Source organism: Oncorhynchus kisutch, linkage group LG27, assembly GCF_002021735.2.
Source record: "Oncorhynchus kisutch isolate 150728-3 linkage group LG27, Okis_V2, whole genome shotgun sequence".
Taxonomy (NCBI): Eukaryota; Metazoa; Chordata; class Actinopteri; order Salmoniformes; family Salmonidae; genus Oncorhynchus; species Oncorhynchus kisutch.
Window position 1 is genome coordinate 22,379,619 of NC_034200.2, and position 19,234 is coordinate 22,398,852.

Sequence of the window (19,234 nt, forward strand, 5' to 3'; positions counted from 1 at the left end):
GAAACCTCCAGGACCACTGCTGTAGCCTTTGTTTTGGGGAGCATTTGTTGTTCCTGGTGCACTATGCCCTCTGCTCTCTCCTCCTCTCCTGTTTTTAGCTGCTCTCTCTCACCAGGGAAACGGCTGGCTTTGTCCACTAACACATTTTGCTTCTACACACGGAAGCAATTCATAAGAAAATGCTTCCCAACCACAGTTTAGCCCTCCTCTCTCCTTCACCAATATACAATATATTAAATACGCTGCTGTGTTTTTTTTTATTATCACAAAGCCCTGTGTGTGAAAGACAAAGGCGGTGGAGGGAGAAGGGCTGAGAAGGGGAACACGGAGGGTTGGTTAAGAAATGTGTGCCTGCTGCAGCAGCTTGTTCCTAATGTGGGCATTAAAATGTTGCCCGAAGACAGCAATAAAAGCGTTGCGCGGCAGGGCTCCCCGCGTCTTCATCAAAGGAAATGCATGTAATCTAGTTACCGTCGGGCATTTTTTTAGGATTTAATAGAGCGCGGCAGCTGGCGTGCAATGTGAGAAGCCCACACCGTACACCAGGCTCATTAAGATCAGGTAACTCCTTTATTTTATATGAAGAAATGCAAGAAAGGCCGTAATTTCTTTGTGTAAAGAGGGGAGAGATGGAGAACCTGGTTCTCATTGGAGCCAGGGTGGAGGAGGGGGGGTTCTTAGTGGAAATTCAAGCAGTCTGGGTGAGGTGTACAACAATATACAAAGACGATACGGTATGGTAGCTCGTCTGTCTGTCTGCAAGGTGGTTAGGCACTAATTTAAGTTCAGAGTGATCTTTATTCACTTTTGAAATGAACCTGAAGGCTGTTAAGACATAACAAGAGAGCTTATCAGTTTGGGCTTGGTCCAAGACTCCCTAACAGTTTCTCTGAGTGCATGTTACTGTTACGGAGACCACCTCCACTCAAGGCCCCTCCGCCCTTTTCCTTAGCCTGGTCATCTTTGGGCCCACATGAGCAGACCTGTTGGGAGCTACAAATCCTCTTTGCTCCGGGGGGAGAGAGCTGTCCAGGGCTACCCGGGCCCCCCAGCTGCCCCTGCTCCGGTGGGAGAGTTTTCCAGACCCCCTGACTCTAGGTGGGAGAGTTGTCCAGACCCCCTGACTCTAGGTGGGAGAGTTGTCCAGACCCCCTGACTCTAGGTGGGAGAGTTGTCCAGACCCCCTGACTCTAGGTGGGAGAGTTGTCCAGACCCCCTGACTCTAGGTGGGAGAGTTGTCCAGACCTCCTGACTCTAGGTGGGAGAGTTGTCCAGACTTCCTGACTCTAGGTGGGAGAGTTGTCCAGACCTCCTGACTCTAGGTGGGAGAGTTGTCCAGACCTCCTGACTCTAGGTGGGAGAGTTGTCCAGACCCCCTGACTCTAGGTGGGAGAGTTGTCCAGACCCCCTGACTCTAGGTGGGAGAGTTGTCCAGACCCCCTGACTCTAGGTGGGAGAGTTGTCCAGACCCCCTGACTCTAGGTGGGTGAGTTGTCCAGACCCCCTGACTCTAGGTGGGAGTGTTGTCCAGACCCCCTGACTCTAGGTGGGAGAGTTGTCCAGACCCCCTGACTCTAGGTGGGAGAGTTGTCCAGACCCCCTGACTCTAGGTGGGAGAGTTGTCCAGACCCCCTGACTCTAGGTGGGAGAGTTGTCCAGACCCCCTGACTCTAGGTGGGAGAGTTGTCCAGACCCCCTGACTCTAGGTGGGAGAGTTGTCCAGACCTCCTGACTCTAGGTGGGAGAGTTGTCCAGACCTCCTGACTCTAGGTGGGAGAGTTGTCCAGACCCCCTGACTCTAGGTGGGTGAGTTGTCCAGACCCCCTGACTCTAGGTGGGAGTGTTGTCCAGACCCCCTGACTCTAGGTGGGAGTGTTGTCCAGACCCCCTGACTCTAGGTGGGAGAGTTGTCCAGGCCCCCTGACTCTAGGTGGGAGAGTTGTCCAGACCTCCTGACTCTAGGTGGGAGAGTTGTCCAGACCTCCTGACTCTAGGTGGGAGAGTTGTCCAGACCTCCTGACTCTAGGTGGGAGAGTTGTCCAGACCTCCTGACTCTAGGTGGGAGAGTTGTCCAGACCTCCTGACTCTAGGTGGGAGAGTTGTCCAGACCTCCTGACTCTAGGTGGGAGAGTTGTCCAGACCTCCTGACTCTAGGTGGGAGAGTTGTCCAGACCTCCTGACTCTAGGTGGGAGAGTTGTCCAGACCTCCTGGTTCTGGCAGCATGGAGACTCCACTGTTTGCCCACAGCTGAATGCTCCCTTGTCCCGAGGAAAGATGTAACACTGTGTAATTACACACACACCCACACACACAGGGCAAAACCAGCCCACCACTTGAGTGTGTCAGGACTCAGTGTATGAACTCTGCCCCCTAGTCCAGTAACTCCCACTATTTGCCCTCAGCATTCATTCCAGATAGATCTCAGGTCAGTCAGCTAGTAGCTGTCAGACTCTACACACACAGGTAGTAGGCTACACCTCTTCCTCACACATCAGTGTGGTTCCAGTAACTTTCCCCATACCCCCCTTTCCTGTTAATGGGCCAGTGACAGGAGACCCGTGAGAGTTCAGTGACAGCAGGTAGTCAACATGTCCCATGTCTTCTGTGTTTGAGCTTATATTTGAGGTTCTTCAAAGTAGCCACCCTTTGCCTTGACAGTTTTTCACACTCTTGGCATTCCCTCAACCAGCTTCATGAGGTAGTCACCTGGAATGCATTTCAATTAACAGGTGTGCCTTGTTTTAAAAAAACTTTAAAAACAAGGTGACCCCAGAAAGTCCGATAGAGATGGGTAAATTAGACCTGCATTTTGTCTTTATATTACTGTATCATAGGCCTAGCTGTCACAAGACAAGCACTTACCATGATGAGATGATACTGTCGGTCTACATGCATTGTGAACTGGGCTCCATACTGAGATTCAGATTTAGACAGCGCATATAATTTAACAGTTCCATTTCACGCCATGCTGTTCGTATAAATCATTTATTATAATTTACCGGTTTCTTGCAGTTATTTATCCCGGGAAAATGGAGTGGTTTTGGATGGTAAATCCTAGTAAATATTGTTTACCAGGTTTCCACCATTCTCTAACCACCACAACCACCTATTTTGGCACAGCACAAGGAGGACCACACAGCGTACCTTGCCCTGTTCTCTCAGCTTCTGCACCCGCTGTCTTTTAATTACACCCACACAACACGGCTTTATAGGAGATGGCAGTGATTCAAAGTGGCAGAACAGAACAGAGCAGGAGTCCTGGAACAGGATGATGAGCAGGCTTTGATGATTCACGTGCTCCACTATAGGCCGTCTGTCTGACTGGCGGATACATGCATGTGTCTCCACACTCTGTGGCTGGATGTGGGCTGCATGCCAGTATAGTTTGGTTAGCTACTCTTATGTGGTTTTATACCTGTTCTTTACTGTTGTGGTTGTTTTGATCTATTACAGGACTATTTCTGTACTGTCAGTCAGTTGAAGTACCGCATTTCACCAGGGTTGTTTGACAAGCATTCTCTGTTTTACTCAAACTTTTAACTGCTCATATTGTGACCTAAACAATAACCCTTTTCTCTCTTTCTCTCCCACAGGGAAATAAGAAACTGTGCCCACAATGCAACACCATCACATCGCCAGGAGATCTAAGGCGCGTCTACTTGTGAAGAAGACTACTACGCCTTCCCTGACCCCCCCCCCCCCCCCCTCCATGTTTTCCTCTTTTTATTTTATTTCCATTTGTTCTCACCGTTTGTGTTTTGGGGTTTGTAAAGCCCCCCCTCATAGCTTAAAGAGACAAGACTGATGTCTTGATTGACTCTTCCGATCAGGGGAGGACTGACTGATTGATCAACCAACCCGGTTGGGAACAGAACCGAACCCAGTTGCCCATTTATGTCTGAGTGTTCTCAGAATGACAAATAAACCAACCACCCCTCTCTGGCTCCTCCAACCGCCTGCCTGCCCTCAAGTGGTGAGTGGTCCACTCCACAGTCAAATCCCCTCCACCCTGGCTCACACTTCTGGTTCTATGTGTTTTCATCCTTTAGCTCTCAGGCAACCCAGCTTTACACTCATGGAGCCCTCCTCCCTTGCTTGCCTCACCATCGTCTCACCATGCTGAAAGGTGTGTTCAGGTAGGAGGAGGTGGTGATGTAACCCCCCTCCTTTTTACCATCACTGCTCGCTGTGTGTAGAAAACCCATCTTGGTCCAAGCCATCAGGACAGCCAAGCTAGATATTGAGCTGGCCGCCGGTCGTTGCACCCTGCTTGAAGGCCTGGTAAGGGGGAAAGGAAAACGATGAACTATGAGCTTTCTACCAAACTGACAACCTCAGAACATCCAGAGGATCCTCTTCTTTTCAGCCTCTTTTTTCCCTTTTGTGGTCTTAAATCGTGAAGTCAACCAAATTCCAAGAATCAGTGCAAGCACATGTATAATAGTGTATGTTAGTTTACAGTGTTGTGTGTAAATGACATAGAGCTTACACTTCTATACATATGTGCACACATGCTTACACACATTCACACATATATGCGCGCTCGCACACACACACACACACACACACAAACTCACAAAAGTATATATTAATAAAGTCCAGTTTTTAGTTAGAGTTTTGAGGAAGGGTAGGGAGTGATGTTTAATCAATGTGAAAAAGAAAGCCCTATTTTTCAACCAATGTTGTCGTCTTGAGGTTGAAGTTGTATTTCATTGTACAGGAATAGATTTAAGTCACAATAATAATAATAATAATAAACTACTCAACTAGAAATTCAAGGTTTAGATGGTGTACATTTTTTCTTCAACTATACAGTAAAAGCTGTCGAAGTCTTAAACCTAAAGCAAGGAGTATATGTTTTTTGATTTGATGTTTTAATGGAAAGGTTCACATCGCTCTAACACTAGACGAGGGGAGATGATGGCTTTAATTTGTTACGGAACTGCAACGCTGGTCAAATGAACTGCTGTTTCCTAAATCACAACCGGGAACACAGTTGAGTTAACCTCCACCTCCGCTGCTTGTCCTCAGTTGACCAGCCTACCTGTTGATTAAATCACTTTACTGATCACTTAGGTTTTCTGTTTTGAACCTCCACTCTGATAAAGCCTCAAAAGATGCTTCTCCAGAAATGTTTTTGAGTGTTTCTTCCATTGTGCGACCTAGCCAGGCTTCCAACCTGGCAACTCGTCAAGGCAGGTCCTTCCCATCTGTGAGGGAAGGAGCAGTGGGCCGACATGTTGTCCCAGCCCACTCTGACTGCCCAAGCCCAGTTACTGAACACTTCCCCACAGCAAGGTGATGTGCTTTGTAGTTGTAAAACAATGTATCCTGTGATGTCTGTATTGATGTAAGCTGACAAAAAAGAAAATAATTTCAAGGTTTATGACTGAATTCAAACCCCCAACAGATATACTACAGGGTTAAATTCCCCGTCACTGGGACGGATTTCCATCATGGGTTCTTTTTTTCTTTCTATTTTTTCTCCAATAATGAAAAGGACTGGAATTGGTCAAACTCCGAAATTATCCTCTTTTCCTAAATGCATGATGGTCATGACTTTTTTACATGAAAGTGGAGGTTAAGTGGCCCCAGACAGTCGTTCTGACATCGACTGAAGTTTCAGTCATGGGATTATTTTGTTGCTTTAACCCCTGTATATTAACACATGTACAGAACAGAAATGTTACATTTTCAGTGAAGGGGAACAATAGATGATGGCTTTAATCACATGCAAAGCGTTGGCTATTTATTTCAGTCCAGACCTTCTGGTTTCCATTCACATCCATTTTCTTCACGGACTAGCATCTTCAGAACTGTCTCCAGTTTAGTGTTTATTGCGGGGGGGTGGGTTTCTGTCTAAGCTTGTCTTTGATCATCTCCCTACATTGTGGATTTAGATGCTATTTTACAAGGATTATTTGAGTCATAGGGATGGCTGCAATGTTGACCTACAGCAGATTTGTTTTCATAAAAGCAGTATACAACATCTTTAGTACAGTATTATTGTTCCTGTAAAAGGAATGTTCTGGAGCAACCTGTTTGAAGGGATGATCATAGGCTTGTAGAACTTCAAAGGATCCGTAGAACAATTCCACATTGTTACACAGATCTCTCCCCCCCCCCACCCCCATACCTCTGTTAATTCATACAGTACGTGTGTGTGTGTATAGGTTTGTGTTCTAGTTTCACTTTGTAGTCACGTGTACAGGTAACCATGCATAGGCAAATGAACACTTAGAGCTGTGCAACAGTATGTGTGGGGCACCTTTGAACCCGTAATAGGATGTTTGAGCTGACTGCACTTGTGTGTCAAGACAAGTTGTGTGATCTGCTTCACAACACTTTTAAGGGTTAAAGTCTTCTCTCACTTTGTGGTTCCTTCAACTGGAGATTTATTTCAACCTGCCCCAAAGATGACAAATTGCACAAGATGATTGTGTCAAATAATTTGTGTCTTGTATATTCTTGAAAATGGTACGTGTCTTTCCCGTTTGTAAACTACATTTGACATTAATTAAATGATTGTAAATCAGAAGTGTGCCGCCTCTTCACAGATCTCATCACTCACTGTACTCGTTGCTCATTACTCTCTTTAGGTCCTGAATATGAATTAACATTAAAAACATCTATGCTGAACAAAAATATAAACACAACCAGCAACAATTTCAAAGCTTTACCTGAGTTATAATGAATTCATTTCCTTATATGAACTAAGGCCCTAATCTACGGATTTCACGACTGGTAATACAGATGTGCATCTGTTTGGTTACAGATACCTTCAAGAAAAGCTAGGGGCGTGGATCAGAAAACCAGTCGGTATCTGGACCATTTGCCTCGTCCAGCGCGGCATGTTTCCTTCGCATAGAGTTGTTCAGGCTGTTGATTGTGGCCTGTGGAATGTTGTCCCACTCCTCTTCAATGGCTGTGTGAAGTTGCTGGATATTAGCGGGAACTGGAAGACATGTCGTACATGTCGATCCAGAGCATCCCAAACATGCTCAATGGGTGACATGTCTGGTGAGTATGCAGGCCATGGAAGAACTGGGACATTTTCAGCTTCTAGGAATTGTGTACAGATCATTGCAACATGGGGCCGTTTATTTTCATACTGAAACATGAGGTGATGGCGGCGGCTAAATGGCACGACAATGGGCCTCAGGATCTCGTAACGGTATCTGTGCATTCAAATTGCGATTGATAAAATGCAATTGTGTTCATTGTCCGTAGCTTATGCCTGCCCATACCATAACCCCACCGCCACCATGGGGCACTCTGTTCACAACATGGACATCAAACCGCTCGCCCACACAACGGCATAAACGTGGTCTGCGGTTACAAGGCCAGTTGGACGTACTGCCAAATTCTCTAAAACAATGTTGGCAGTGGCTTATGGAAGAGAAATTAACAGTACATTATCTGGCAACAACTCTGGTGGACATTCCTGCAGTCAGCATGCCAATTGCACACTTCACTTCAGACAACTGTGGCAATGTGTTGTGTGACAAAGCTGCACATTTTAGAGTGGCCTTTTATTGTCCCCCGCACAAGGTGCACCTGTGTAATGATCATGCTGTTTAATCAGCTTCTTGATATGCCACACCTGTCAGGTGGATGGATTATCTTGGCAAAGAAGAAATGCTCACTAACAGGGATGTGAACAAATTTGTGCACAAAATTTGAGAGTAAGCTTTTTGTGCGTATGGACAATTCTGGAATCTTTTATTTCAGCTCATGAAACATGGGACCAACACTTTACATGTTGCCTTTATATTTTTTGTTCAGTATAGTTAAACCAGGAGAACGTTTCATAGGACATGGTGAGTGATCAGAATTTCTATGTTTTCCCAACAGCCAAACCAATGATTAGCAATTCCTCTAGAATCAAGTTATTCAAAATTAGACTGCTGGAAATAGCAGCCTCCGTTGCCATCTAGAGGCAAAATGTGTCCACTAACTCTAAAGTGTTTCTAACTCCCAAACCCCCTAATTATGGGTGCTCTCCAGATGGTGCGGCAGGCTGAGGCAAGGGAAAGTGTGTGCTTGTTAACATAACTAGAACAATACAGCCAAGGAACACTGCCCATTCAGCAGAAACCTGTTACAGTAATTTGGTGAAATTACTACAAGATGATCACTGAAAGTAATTTTTCCCCTTGCCGCCGCTTAGATCCATGGCCAAACCTTGAATTCAACACATATTGTCTTTCTGATGTCGAGGTAAATAAAGGCACATCCAGAAAAAAAGCAAAACAATCCCTAAAATGCATGTAAGTGTTATCAGATGCTAATGAACTAGTGATAAATAAGTTGGAAAAGAGGCAGGGGTTCCAAAAAACTTCCTGTGGAACTTCACCTCATACTCCTGCTGAAGGTTCTGGAAGGTCCCAAGGATGGAGCCCCAAAGTCAGGGTTTTTGTGTCTAAATGGTAGCCTATTCCCTATATAGTGCACTACTTTTGACCAGAGCCCTATGTGCTATATAGTAGACTATATAGGGGACAGGGTCAGTGCCATTTGGGACCTTGCCTGTCTTCTTTCCTCGTGGGTTTTATGACTGGGGCCTTGCCCAGAGAGAGGTTGACTGACTGGCTATGGGCCTGTATATAGCAATCTGAGGTATGGTCAGTCTAAAACCATGGGAAATCATCACTCAATCTTACCCCAACAAGCAAGGAGAGGACAGGATGGGGTCAATCAGATTAGGATTGACCAGTGGCTAAACACGCTTAATACCCCCTGAGTGTGAAGTGTGTGGGGGTCAAAGTGGAGAAGGAGTGACCGCTAGGCTGGAGGTGGGGGCTGAGGGGTTTTGGGGCAGGAGGCCAGATTAAATGTGCCTATATGGTTAAATGAACGTCACAGAGACTGTATCATTTACCCCCCTGCCCAGCATGTCAAGAGGTTGCAGGCCAGACACCCAACCAATCCATATCTGGTGCATTAGAGGAGCTGTGGCTGAGGGTCGGGTTACGGCTAGTCTTGGAGCCTGAGTGGCTCTGGACCCAGGAAGTGGGGGCTCCAAGTCAAGGCAGATCTATAGAAATTGCTTTTGGAGGTCAAAGCTTGTCCTGATGGGGGAGTATAGAATGTGGGGGCCATTATTGCTAGTTTACAAACATCTCCACAGACCGATCAATAGGACAGGCCTTCCCTGCTGTGTTCGGTAATTGCTCTATTGCATTGCCTGTCTGTACCAATGGTAATTTACACCTTCACGTGGGAATTTGACTTGGACCCCCTACCCTACCTCCCCCTACTAGCATCCTCCTCTTCCTCTGGCACTCAGCATATCGCTCCTGGTACATCTCATTCAATTAAGGGTCTGCTCTCCACCATGGCCTTTTTACAACATCGATCCAACCCAAGGTGGTTCATCGGAAAAGGATTTGGTCAGTCAGGGGATCTCTGTTTGGAGAAAAGGGAAGGGAGAGTGTTTGACATATTCCATATGGTGTTGTGTCCTTTTCTGTTTCCGATCGTGGTGGTGCTAGAGATGTCTGACTCATCGCGAGTTTGAGTTGCCTACAGAAAGGGCGGTTTGAACCAGTTAAGAGGTTTAGGCAGGTCAATCAGCTGATCAAACAGCAAATCTCTCCTGTACACCACCTATCATTATCCTAATATTACGGGGGCAGTTATTGAATGTTTATATCGGCTAATCACCTTGAATTTACTATCTTTTACACAGGTGTGCAGGTGTTTTTCACCTCAATTTTCAGAAATACGAACTCTCAAAAAAAGAAAACTATTTCAAACAAGTGCAAAAAAGAAACTCCTATCGTTCTCCCTTCTCCAGAGTAATTACAGGTAAAGAGGAAAAGCAGCCCGTAGAAGCCAGCATCTTTACTAAACCTAGCTAGCGCGGTTGTCGATGTCTTCAGAGTCCTCTTCTCTGCCTAGCTAATCCCATAATTACAGTTTCGATAAATCGCTTTCATTTCCATGAATGCTTAAGAGATTGGAGAATGACGTTATGTGGGTTTAGAGCGGGGTGTGTTTCAATAACAAGGCGAGGTGAGACTGCTACGGTGTGTGTTCATGTACAGGATTACTGTCATCCGCTACGTGTGCAATGAGACATTAAGTCAAAGCCACCAGAGAAACCTAAAACCTCCATGTGGGAGTGCGCCAAAATTACCTTCCTAATCTCTCTCTCACAAAGTTGCGACTGATTTACATTAGCTGCCTCCTAATGCTTTACAGCTATTGTGATGAAATTAAAAGTTAGCAATTTGGCTGCCCACACACACCCACATCCCACACAGTGTTGAAGCCTAGTATGAAGTTATCACACTAGGCTATTGTAGCCAACACATTTTTTGGCATGGGATATTTCCATACAATTTTATGAAATGTTTGTATGCAAGCAATAACTACTTACATTTCTGTTATTCAGCCAACTTGTAATTTACTATCACTGTCCACATGGGGGCACTAAGAAGCAAGACACAGTGTTTTTTCAAGGAGATGCCCGTCTGTACATGTTTGATCAGGCTGTCAGTGGTGGAAGTAGCCTACAGTAGGTTCAAAAAATCACCCTTTGAAATCAGATTGATGATCAATTAAATAGTAGCTGTTTTGATAATAAACTAATGTGATAGCAGAGATGGAGTTGTGAATACATTTCCATTTTAGTCATTTAGCAGATGCTCTTATCCAGAGCAATTAGGGTTAAGGGCTCATTGACAGATCTGGGATTTGAACCAAGAACCTTTTGGTTACTGGAACAACGCTCTTAACCGCTAGGCTACCTGCCCCCCATTGCATGGCATAGTTGTGTTCTTGTTCAACTCAACAAACACAGGCATATGATGATGATAATAATGTTTTCACACTTACTTTAGTAAAACAATATCGAAAATGGAAGTATTATTTTCAGTCTATGTTAAATACAATAGAAAACAATGCATTGCAAAACCTTTACCTAACTTAAGCTTCTATCCAGAGTTCAAGTTAACCAGGCCAGGCCAGGGCAGTGTTATGTTATATTAACCTACTGCCTGCCACTCCCCACATACACACGAGCATGAACCTGCCACCCCCTGTCACCCTCAGCCACCCCCTGCCAAACCACACAGCCACCCACGAGAGACAGGTTCCAGACAACGAAGGCCTTTGATTGGGCCCCGCGATGAAGGCTGAGATGCTCCCACAATTATCAGAGACATTTCATCTTCTCCTCCCTGGCCCCTTCAACACACCGCCTTTCATCTCCAGTTGGCCCCAGGGGGAACACTGAGGGTTTTGTGTGTGGTGATGGGGACAGGGGTAGGGGAGAGCAGTGGAGGGGAATGGGAGGGGGTGGTCAAGGTTGCTGAGGGATTGCTTCGTATAGGTAGAGGTAGGAGGGAGAGAAAGGGGGGTTCTTAACGTAGGATCCACCTATTTTCCTATCTTGAAAGGGGGAGATGACAAATGGAGATCGGTGGGGTTGGGGGGATGAGGGTGAGAGGGTTTGGGGAGATGACAAATGGAGATCAGTGGGATTGGGGGGATGAGGGTGAGAGGGTTGGGGGGATGACAAATGGAGATCGGTGGGGTTGGGGGAATGAGGGTTGGGGGAGATGACAAATGGAGATCGGTGGGGTTGGGGGGGATGAGGGTGAGAGGGTTGGGGGAGATGACAAATGGAGATCGGTGGGGTTGGGGGAATGAGGGTGAGAGGGTTGGGGGAGATGACAAATGGAGATCGGTGGGGTTGGGGGGGATGAGGGTGAGAGGGTTGGGGGAGATGACAAATGGAGATCGGTGGGGTTGGGGGAATGAGGGTGAGAGGGTTGGGGGAGATGACAAATGGAGATCGGTGGGGTTGGGGGGATGAGGGTGAGAGGGTTGGGGGAGATGACAAATGGAGATCGGTGGGGTTGGGGGGATGAGGGTGAGAGGGTTGGGGGAGATGACAAATGGAGATCGGTGGGGTTGGGGGGATGAGGGTGAGAGGGTTGGGGGAGATGACAAATGGAGATCGGTGGGGTTGGGGGGATGAGGGTGAGAGGGTTGGGGGAGATGACAAATGGAGATCGGTGGGGTTGGGGGGATGAGGGTGAGAGGGTTGGGGGAGATGACAAATGGAGATTGGTGGGGTTGGGGGGATAAGGGTGAGAGGGTTGGGGGAGATGACAAATGGAGATCGGTGGGGTTGTGGGGATGAGGGTGAGAGGGTTGGGGAAGATGACAAATGGAGATCGGTGGGGTTGGGGGGAATGAGGGTGAGAGGGTTGGGGGAGATGACAAATGGAGATCGGTGGGGTTGGGGGGATGAGGGTGAGAGGGTTGGGGAGATGACAAATGGAGATCGGTGGGGTTGGGGGAATGAGGGTGAGAGGGTTGGGGGAGATGACAAATGGAGATCGGTGGGGTTGGGGGGATGAGGGTGAGAGGGTTGGGGGAGATGACAAATGGAGATCGGTGGGGTTGGGGGGATGAGGGTGAGAGGGTTGGGGGAGATGACAAATGGAGATCGGTGGGGTTGGGGGATGAGGGTGAGAGGGTTGGGGGAGATGACAAATGGAGATCGGTGGGGTTGGGGGGGAATGAGGATGAGAGGGTTGGGGGAGATGACAAATGGAGATCGGTGGGGTTGGGGGGGATGAGGGTGAGAGGGTTGGGGGAGATGACAAATGGAGATCGGTGGGGTTGGGGAATGAGGGTGAGAGGGTTGGGGGAAATGACAAATGGAGATCGGTGGGGTTGGGGGGATGAGGGTGAGAGGGTTGGGGGAGATGACAAATGGAGATCGGTGGGGTTGGGGGGAATGAGGGTGAGAGGGTTGGGGGAGTTTACAAATGGAGATCGGTGGGGTTGGGGGGATGAGGGTGAGAGGGTTGGGGGAGATGACAAATGGAGATCGGTGGGGTTGGGGGGAATGAGGGTGAGAGGGTTGGGGGAGATGACAAATGGAGATCGGTGGGGTTGGGGGATGAGGGTGAGAGGGTTGGGGGAGATGACAAATGGAGATCGGTGGGGTTGGGGGGATGAGGGTGAGAGGGTTGGGGGAGATGACAAATGGAGATCGGTGGGGTTGGGGGGAATGAGGGTGAGAGGGTTGGGGGAGATGACAAATGGAGATCGGTGGGGTTGGGGGAATGAGGGTGAGAGGGTTGGGGGAGATGACAAATGGAGATCGGTGGGGTTGGGGGAATGAGGGTGAGAGGGTTGGGGGAGATGACAAATGGAGATCGGTGGGGTTGGGGGGAATGAGGGTGAGAGGGTTGGGGGAGATGACAAATGGAGATCGGTGGGGTTGGGGGGATGAGGGTGAGAGGGTTGGGGGAGATGACAAATGGAGATCGGTGGGGTTGGGGGGATGAGGGTGAGAGGGTTGGGGGAGATGACAAATGGAGATCGGTGGGGTTGGGGGGAATGAGGGTGAGAGGGTTGGGGGAGATGACAAATGGAGATCGGTGGGGTTGGGGGAATGAGGGTGAGAGGGTTGGGGGAGATGACAAATGGAGATCGGTGGGGTTGGGGGAATGAGGGTGAGAGGGTTGGGGGAGATGACAAATGGAGATCGGTGGGGTTGGGGGAATGAGGGTGAGAGGGTTGGGGGAGATGACAAATGGAGATCGGTGGGGTTGGGGGAATGAGGGTGAGAGGGTTGGGGGAGATGACAAATGGAGATCGGTGGGGTTGGGGGAATGAGGGTGAGAGGGTTGGGGGAGATGACCCCCCACTGCTGACTGTGGCTGTACTTGGCCAACTGTGCGTGACGTTCAGACGTCATGGCTCTGCTGAAGAGAGAGAGAGCTAGAGAGAGAGAGAGAGAGAGAGAGAGCTAGAGAGAGAGAGAGATAAAATAGAGAGAGAGAAAATAGAGAGAGAGAGCTAGAGAGAGAGAGAGCTAGAAAGAGAGAAAGAGAGAGAGAGCTAGAGAGAGAGCTAGAGAAAGAGAGCTAGAGAGAGAGAAAGAGAGAGAGAGAGCTAGAGAGAGAGCTAGAAAGAAAGAAAGAAAGAAAGAAAGAAAGAAAGAAAGAAAGAAAGAAAGAGAGAGAGAGAGCTAGAGAGAGAGAAAGAGAGAGAGCTAGAGAGAGAGAGCTAGAGAAAGAGAGAGAGAGAGCTAGAGAGAAAGAGAGAGCTAGAGAGAGAGAGCTAGAGATAGAGAAAGAGAGCTAGAGAGAGAGCGCTAGAGAGAGAGAGAGAGAGAGCAGTCTATGGTTCCTTGTGGGCAGCTTTAGGTCTTATAGAGTCAAGTTCATTCACTAGTTGTGTTCTAACATTATGACAGAAACATACTTCATGTTAACGGCAATGTTAATGCTTCACAATCACTCCTCTAAGGTTACAACAGACAGGATCAGTAAAACGCATATGAAGTAAAGGTAAATCTTTGCTCACTCTAATGTAAACAGTCAAAGCAGTTCGCCAAGGCAGTTAGTCACCTCTAAGCCATGGGTAAATGACTGGAGTGTTACCACTACACATTCTGTATTGGCAGAGTTGACTGTAGGCTAAATAGACCTGTTGTTTCTGAATGGAAGGTACATTTACAACACCAGTCTGTTGCTACTCTTTCCTTAAGTCACTGAATAAAGTCTTGATGGGATATTCCCCAGTAATTGGATGATAATACCTCTAATTAACAGCACTAATCCGTGTGATAAGTCTGCCACTGGGACATGAGTTGGTTTAGAGGGAAGTGTCTTGTAAGTGGGCTATTGTTGTTGAGTCTTTTACAAGGCAGAGTAAACTTCGCACTCATACCCCAACACAGGAACACAATGCATGGTTAAGGAGGACTTAGGTTCGATAAAGTCCACTACAATGTGCTTTCAGAGTTCTACAATGTTGTTTGACTAGAAAACACAATGCTTTGTGCCAGCTCAAAGCTTAACATGCAAATGGATTAAATGAAGAAACACTCATTTCAATGCAGTGCTGTCTATGAGCACTAACCGGTCGAGAGTCTGTCTAGGGACAACGTAAAGCTGATTAGGTAATGCACTGCTTATAGATGTGTTGACAAGTATAGCATCAGTCGGAACCAGCTCTTTTAAGAACAGCTGCGAAAAAGTATTGCGATGATGAAGAAACTTTAAAGACACCGGTGCCAAGTAATAGCCCTGTCTATCTCAACATTTCTACTTTTCTACATTTCTATTTCTACTTAGAGTTACTGTGTAGCGGGTAGTTGGCTTATTACACTAACTACTTCAGGGAGTGACGTCCCTGCCATACATGAGTCACAGGCTCAGCTGGCGCCGGCTGTCATTCCCTCGTAACCCTCCCCCCCCCCCCTCCCTCCCCAGGGTTACGAGGGACCACCGCTATGGGTAAAATAGTATGCTATGGAAACAGGTTGTTCAGGGCTATTCACCCGCGCATAGTCGCCAGAACCGAAAACTACAAAGAAGAATCCATGATGACAGAGTAAACTAATTTTACCATGGGCCTGTTTGAACTTTTTGATGATTGACCCTTCACCTCTAATCAAATAAAACTGTTTTGTCTCATGCGCCGGATACAACAGATGTAGACCTTACAGTAAAATGCTTACTTTACAAGCTCTTTCCCAACACTGTTGAGTTAAATTGGAAAAGAAGAACACATGATAAATTAAACACACATGAATGAAGCTATATACACTGCTCAAAAAAATAAAGGGAACACTAAAATAACACATCCCAGATCTGAATGAATGAAATATTCTTATTAAGTACTTTTTTCTTCACATAGTTGAATGTGCTGACAACAAAATCACAAATCGCAAAAATTATCAATGGAAATCAAATTTATCAACCCATGGAGGTCTGGATTTGGAGTCACACTCAAAATTAAAGTGGAAAACCACACTACAGGCTGATCCAACTTTGATGTAATGTTCTTAAAACAAGTCAAAATGAGGCTCAGTAGTGTGTGTGGCCTCCACGTGCCTGTATGACCTCCCTACAACACCTGGACATGCTCCTGATGAGGTGGCGGATCCTGAGGGATCTCCTCCCAGACCTGGACTAAAGCATCCGCCAACTCCTGGACAGTCTGTGGTGCGGTTGGTGGATGGAGAGAGACATGATGTCCCAGATGTGCTCAATTGGATTCGGGGATGGGGAACGGGCGGGCGGGCCAGTCCATAGCATCAATGCCTTCCTCTTCCAGGAACTGCTGACACACTCCAGCCACATGAGGTCTAGCATTGTCTTGCATTAGGTGGAACCCAGGGCCAACCGCACCAGCATATGGTCTCACAAGGGGTCTGAGGATCTCATCTCGGTACCTAATGGCAGTCAGGCTACCTCTGGCGAGCACATGGAGAGCTGTGCGGCCCCCCAAAGAAACCTTCTTGCCACAGCTCGCATTGATGTTCTATCCTGGTTGAGCTGCACTACCTGAGCCACTTGTGTGGGTTGTAGACTCCGTCTCATGCTACCACTAGAGTGAAAGCACCGCCAGCATTCAAAAGTGACCAAAACATCAGCCAGGAAGCATAGGAACTGAGAAGTGGTCTGTGGTCACCACCTGCAGAACCACTCCTTTATTGGGGGTGTCTTGCTAATTGCCTATAATTTCCACCTGTTGTCTATTCCATTTGCACACCAGCATGTGAAATTTATTGTCAATCAGTGTTGCTTCCTAAGTGGACAGTTTGTGTCAGTGTGATTGACTTGGAGTTACATTGTGTTGTTTAAGTGTTCCCTTTTTTTTTGAGCAGTGTACAACGAGTGGCAATACAATATCGTTGTGCAGGGGTACGAAGTAGTTCAAGTGGATTAGTGGATTCGGCTATTTCAGCCACAACCATTGCTGACAGGTGTATAAAATTGAGCACACCGCCATGCGATCTCCGTAGACAAATATTGGCAGTGGAATGGCCTTACTGAAGAGCTCAATGACTTTCAACTTGGCACCGTCATAGGATGACACCTTTCCAATAAGTCAGATTTCTACCCTGCTAGAACTTCCCAGGTCAACTGTAAGTGCTGTTATTGTGAAGTGGAAACATCTAGGAGCAACAACGGCTCAGCCGCGAAGTGACAAGCCACCGAAGCTCACAGAACGGGACCGCCGAGTGCTGAAATATGTAACGCGTAAAAATCGTCTGTCCTCAGTTGCAACACTCACTACCGAGTTCTAAACTGCCTCTGGAAGCAACGGCAGCACAATAACTGTTCGACGGGAACTTCATGAAATGGGTTTCTATGGCGGAGCAGCCTCACACAAGCCTAAGATCACTATGCGCAATGCCAATCGTTAGCTGCAGTGGTGTAAAGCTCACTGCCATTGGACTCTGGAGCAGTGGAAACGCGTTCTATGGAGTGATGATTCACGCTTCACCATCTGGCAGTCCGACAGATTCATCTGAATTTGGCGGATGCTAGGAGAATGCTACCTACCCCAATGCATAGTGCCAACTGTAAAGTTTGGTGGATGAGGAATAATGGTCTGGGGCTATTTTTCATGGTTCGGGCTAGGCCCCTTACTTCCAGTGAAGGGAAATCTTAATGCTACATCATACAATGACATTGTAGACGATTCTGTGCTTCCAACTTTGTGGCAACAGTTTGGAGAAGGCCCTTTCCTGTTTCAGCATGACAATACCCCCGTGCACAAAGCGAGGTCCATACAGAAATGGTTTGTTGAGATTGGTGTGGAATAACTTGACTGCCCTGCACAGAGCCCCAACCTCAACCCCATCGAACACCTTTGGGATGAATTGGAACTCTGACTGCGAGCCAGGTCTAACCACCCAACATCAGTGCCCGACCTCACTAATACTCTTGTGGCTGAATAGAAGCAAGTCCCCGCAGCAATGTTCCAACATCTAGTGGAAAGCCTTTCTAGAAGAGTGGAGGCTGTTATAGCAGCAAAAAGGGGACCAACTCCATATTAATTCCCATGATTTTGGAATGAGATGTTCGACGAGCCGGTGTCCACATCCTTTTGGTCATGTAGCGCATGTCACCTCGCCACTGGGCCAGTGGAATGTCTTATTGAGAAACCATTCCTATAGAAGCACCACCACTGTATCCACTTGACAGGCCAGAGATGTATAAAACAGGAAGGGGATTCCTCTGTGTGTTTGCTCCTGTATCTCCCATCTCCAGGATGACAACACACTAATCTGTCCAGTAAATATGAAGCCAGGAGGAAGCCAGTGGGACACTGTTGACTCTTCCTTGTCCGTTATCCCCATAGGGGGCTGCTGTTATCTGATGCATAAGCATAGGATAGACTGACACACTTGGCACCCTGGTGCTTTATACCGCTGCTATCTTAGCTACAGTACTTTAATTTATTTACCTCTAATTATGCAAACTATAACACACTCTACCTGGTTATTCAGTGGTTATTACTGAGTGTCATAGGAAATAATGTAAGCGAGAGGATTATTTGAGTTAATGGGGAGTTGTGAGGTAACGAATGCTTGAAATCCCAACTCAAAATCTACAAGCCTGTAATGGAGAGCAATAGAAACAGATGAAGGTTAAACGATTCATGGCTGCTGTATTGGATGTTTGCATAAGGTTTAACAGACCTACTAAAATGCATATGTTGGTTTTGAGTTATGAATAGATATTGTCTTATGATAATTCAATGAGTCCAGTGGGTTTGGTTGTCAGCTGTCATTCTGTACATGCCTCTGAGTTATGCCCTTATCACAATCTTTGGGACATAGGCTATGGCTTTTTATCAGCATGATACTGTACATTGGTGTACAATAGGTGTGTACATTAGTGTACGTTAGTGTACATTAGATATAGAATTGTAGCTGGAAGACAAGAAGTTCAAAGTCTGGAGTTGAACTAATCTTATCCTTCCTTGTGCTCTTCTCATGTTTATGTTTTATGACAGACAGGGCTCTAAATCAACCAGAGGTCGTTCAAGATTTACTTAGCTGTAAAGGCCAGGACACTGTTACAGCCTGCACCCCTGTCTCTGTTTGTCTGTCTGTCTGTCTGCCTGCCTGCCTACCTGCCTGCCTGCCTGCCTGCCTGCCTGCCTGCCTGCCTGCCTGCCTGCCTGCCTGCCTGCCTGCCTGCCTGCCTGCCTCCCTACCATATAGCTGCTGTAGGGGGTGCCTCCACTGTCTCTTCTTCCTGGAGAGGGTCACTGGAGACGTTCAGTCCTGGGATGGCACGCTGGCCACTGGAGACGTTCAGTCCTGGGATGGCACGCTGGCCACTGGAGAGGGTCAGTCCTGGGATGGCACGCTGGCCACTGGAGAGGGTCAGTCCTGGGATGGCACGCTGGCCACTGGAGAGGGTCAGTCCTGGGATGGCACGCTGGCCACTGGAG

At 47.3% G+C, this 19,234-nt stretch overlaps 1 protein-coding gene across 5 annotated transcripts in view; it reads left to right on the forward strand.

Moving 5' to 3' along the window:
- The window catches only part of LOC109871720 (E3 ubiquitin-protein ligase RNF220), a 190,529-nt gene extending 183,990 nt beyond the window's left edge, over positions 1 to 6,539 (forward strand). For all 5 annotated transcript variants that reach the window (XM_031807077.1, XM_031807078.1, XM_031807079.1 and 2 more), the window contains one exon: positions 3,595 to 6,539. In XM_031807077.1, coding sequence (XP_031662937.1) covers positions 3,595 to 3,666 — 72 coding nt within the window. In that variant the 3' untranslated portion in view covers positions 3,667 to 6,539. The remainder of the gene's footprint in view (positions 1 to 3,594) is intronic.
- Positions 6,540 to 19,234: the final 12,695 nt, after the last annotated feature.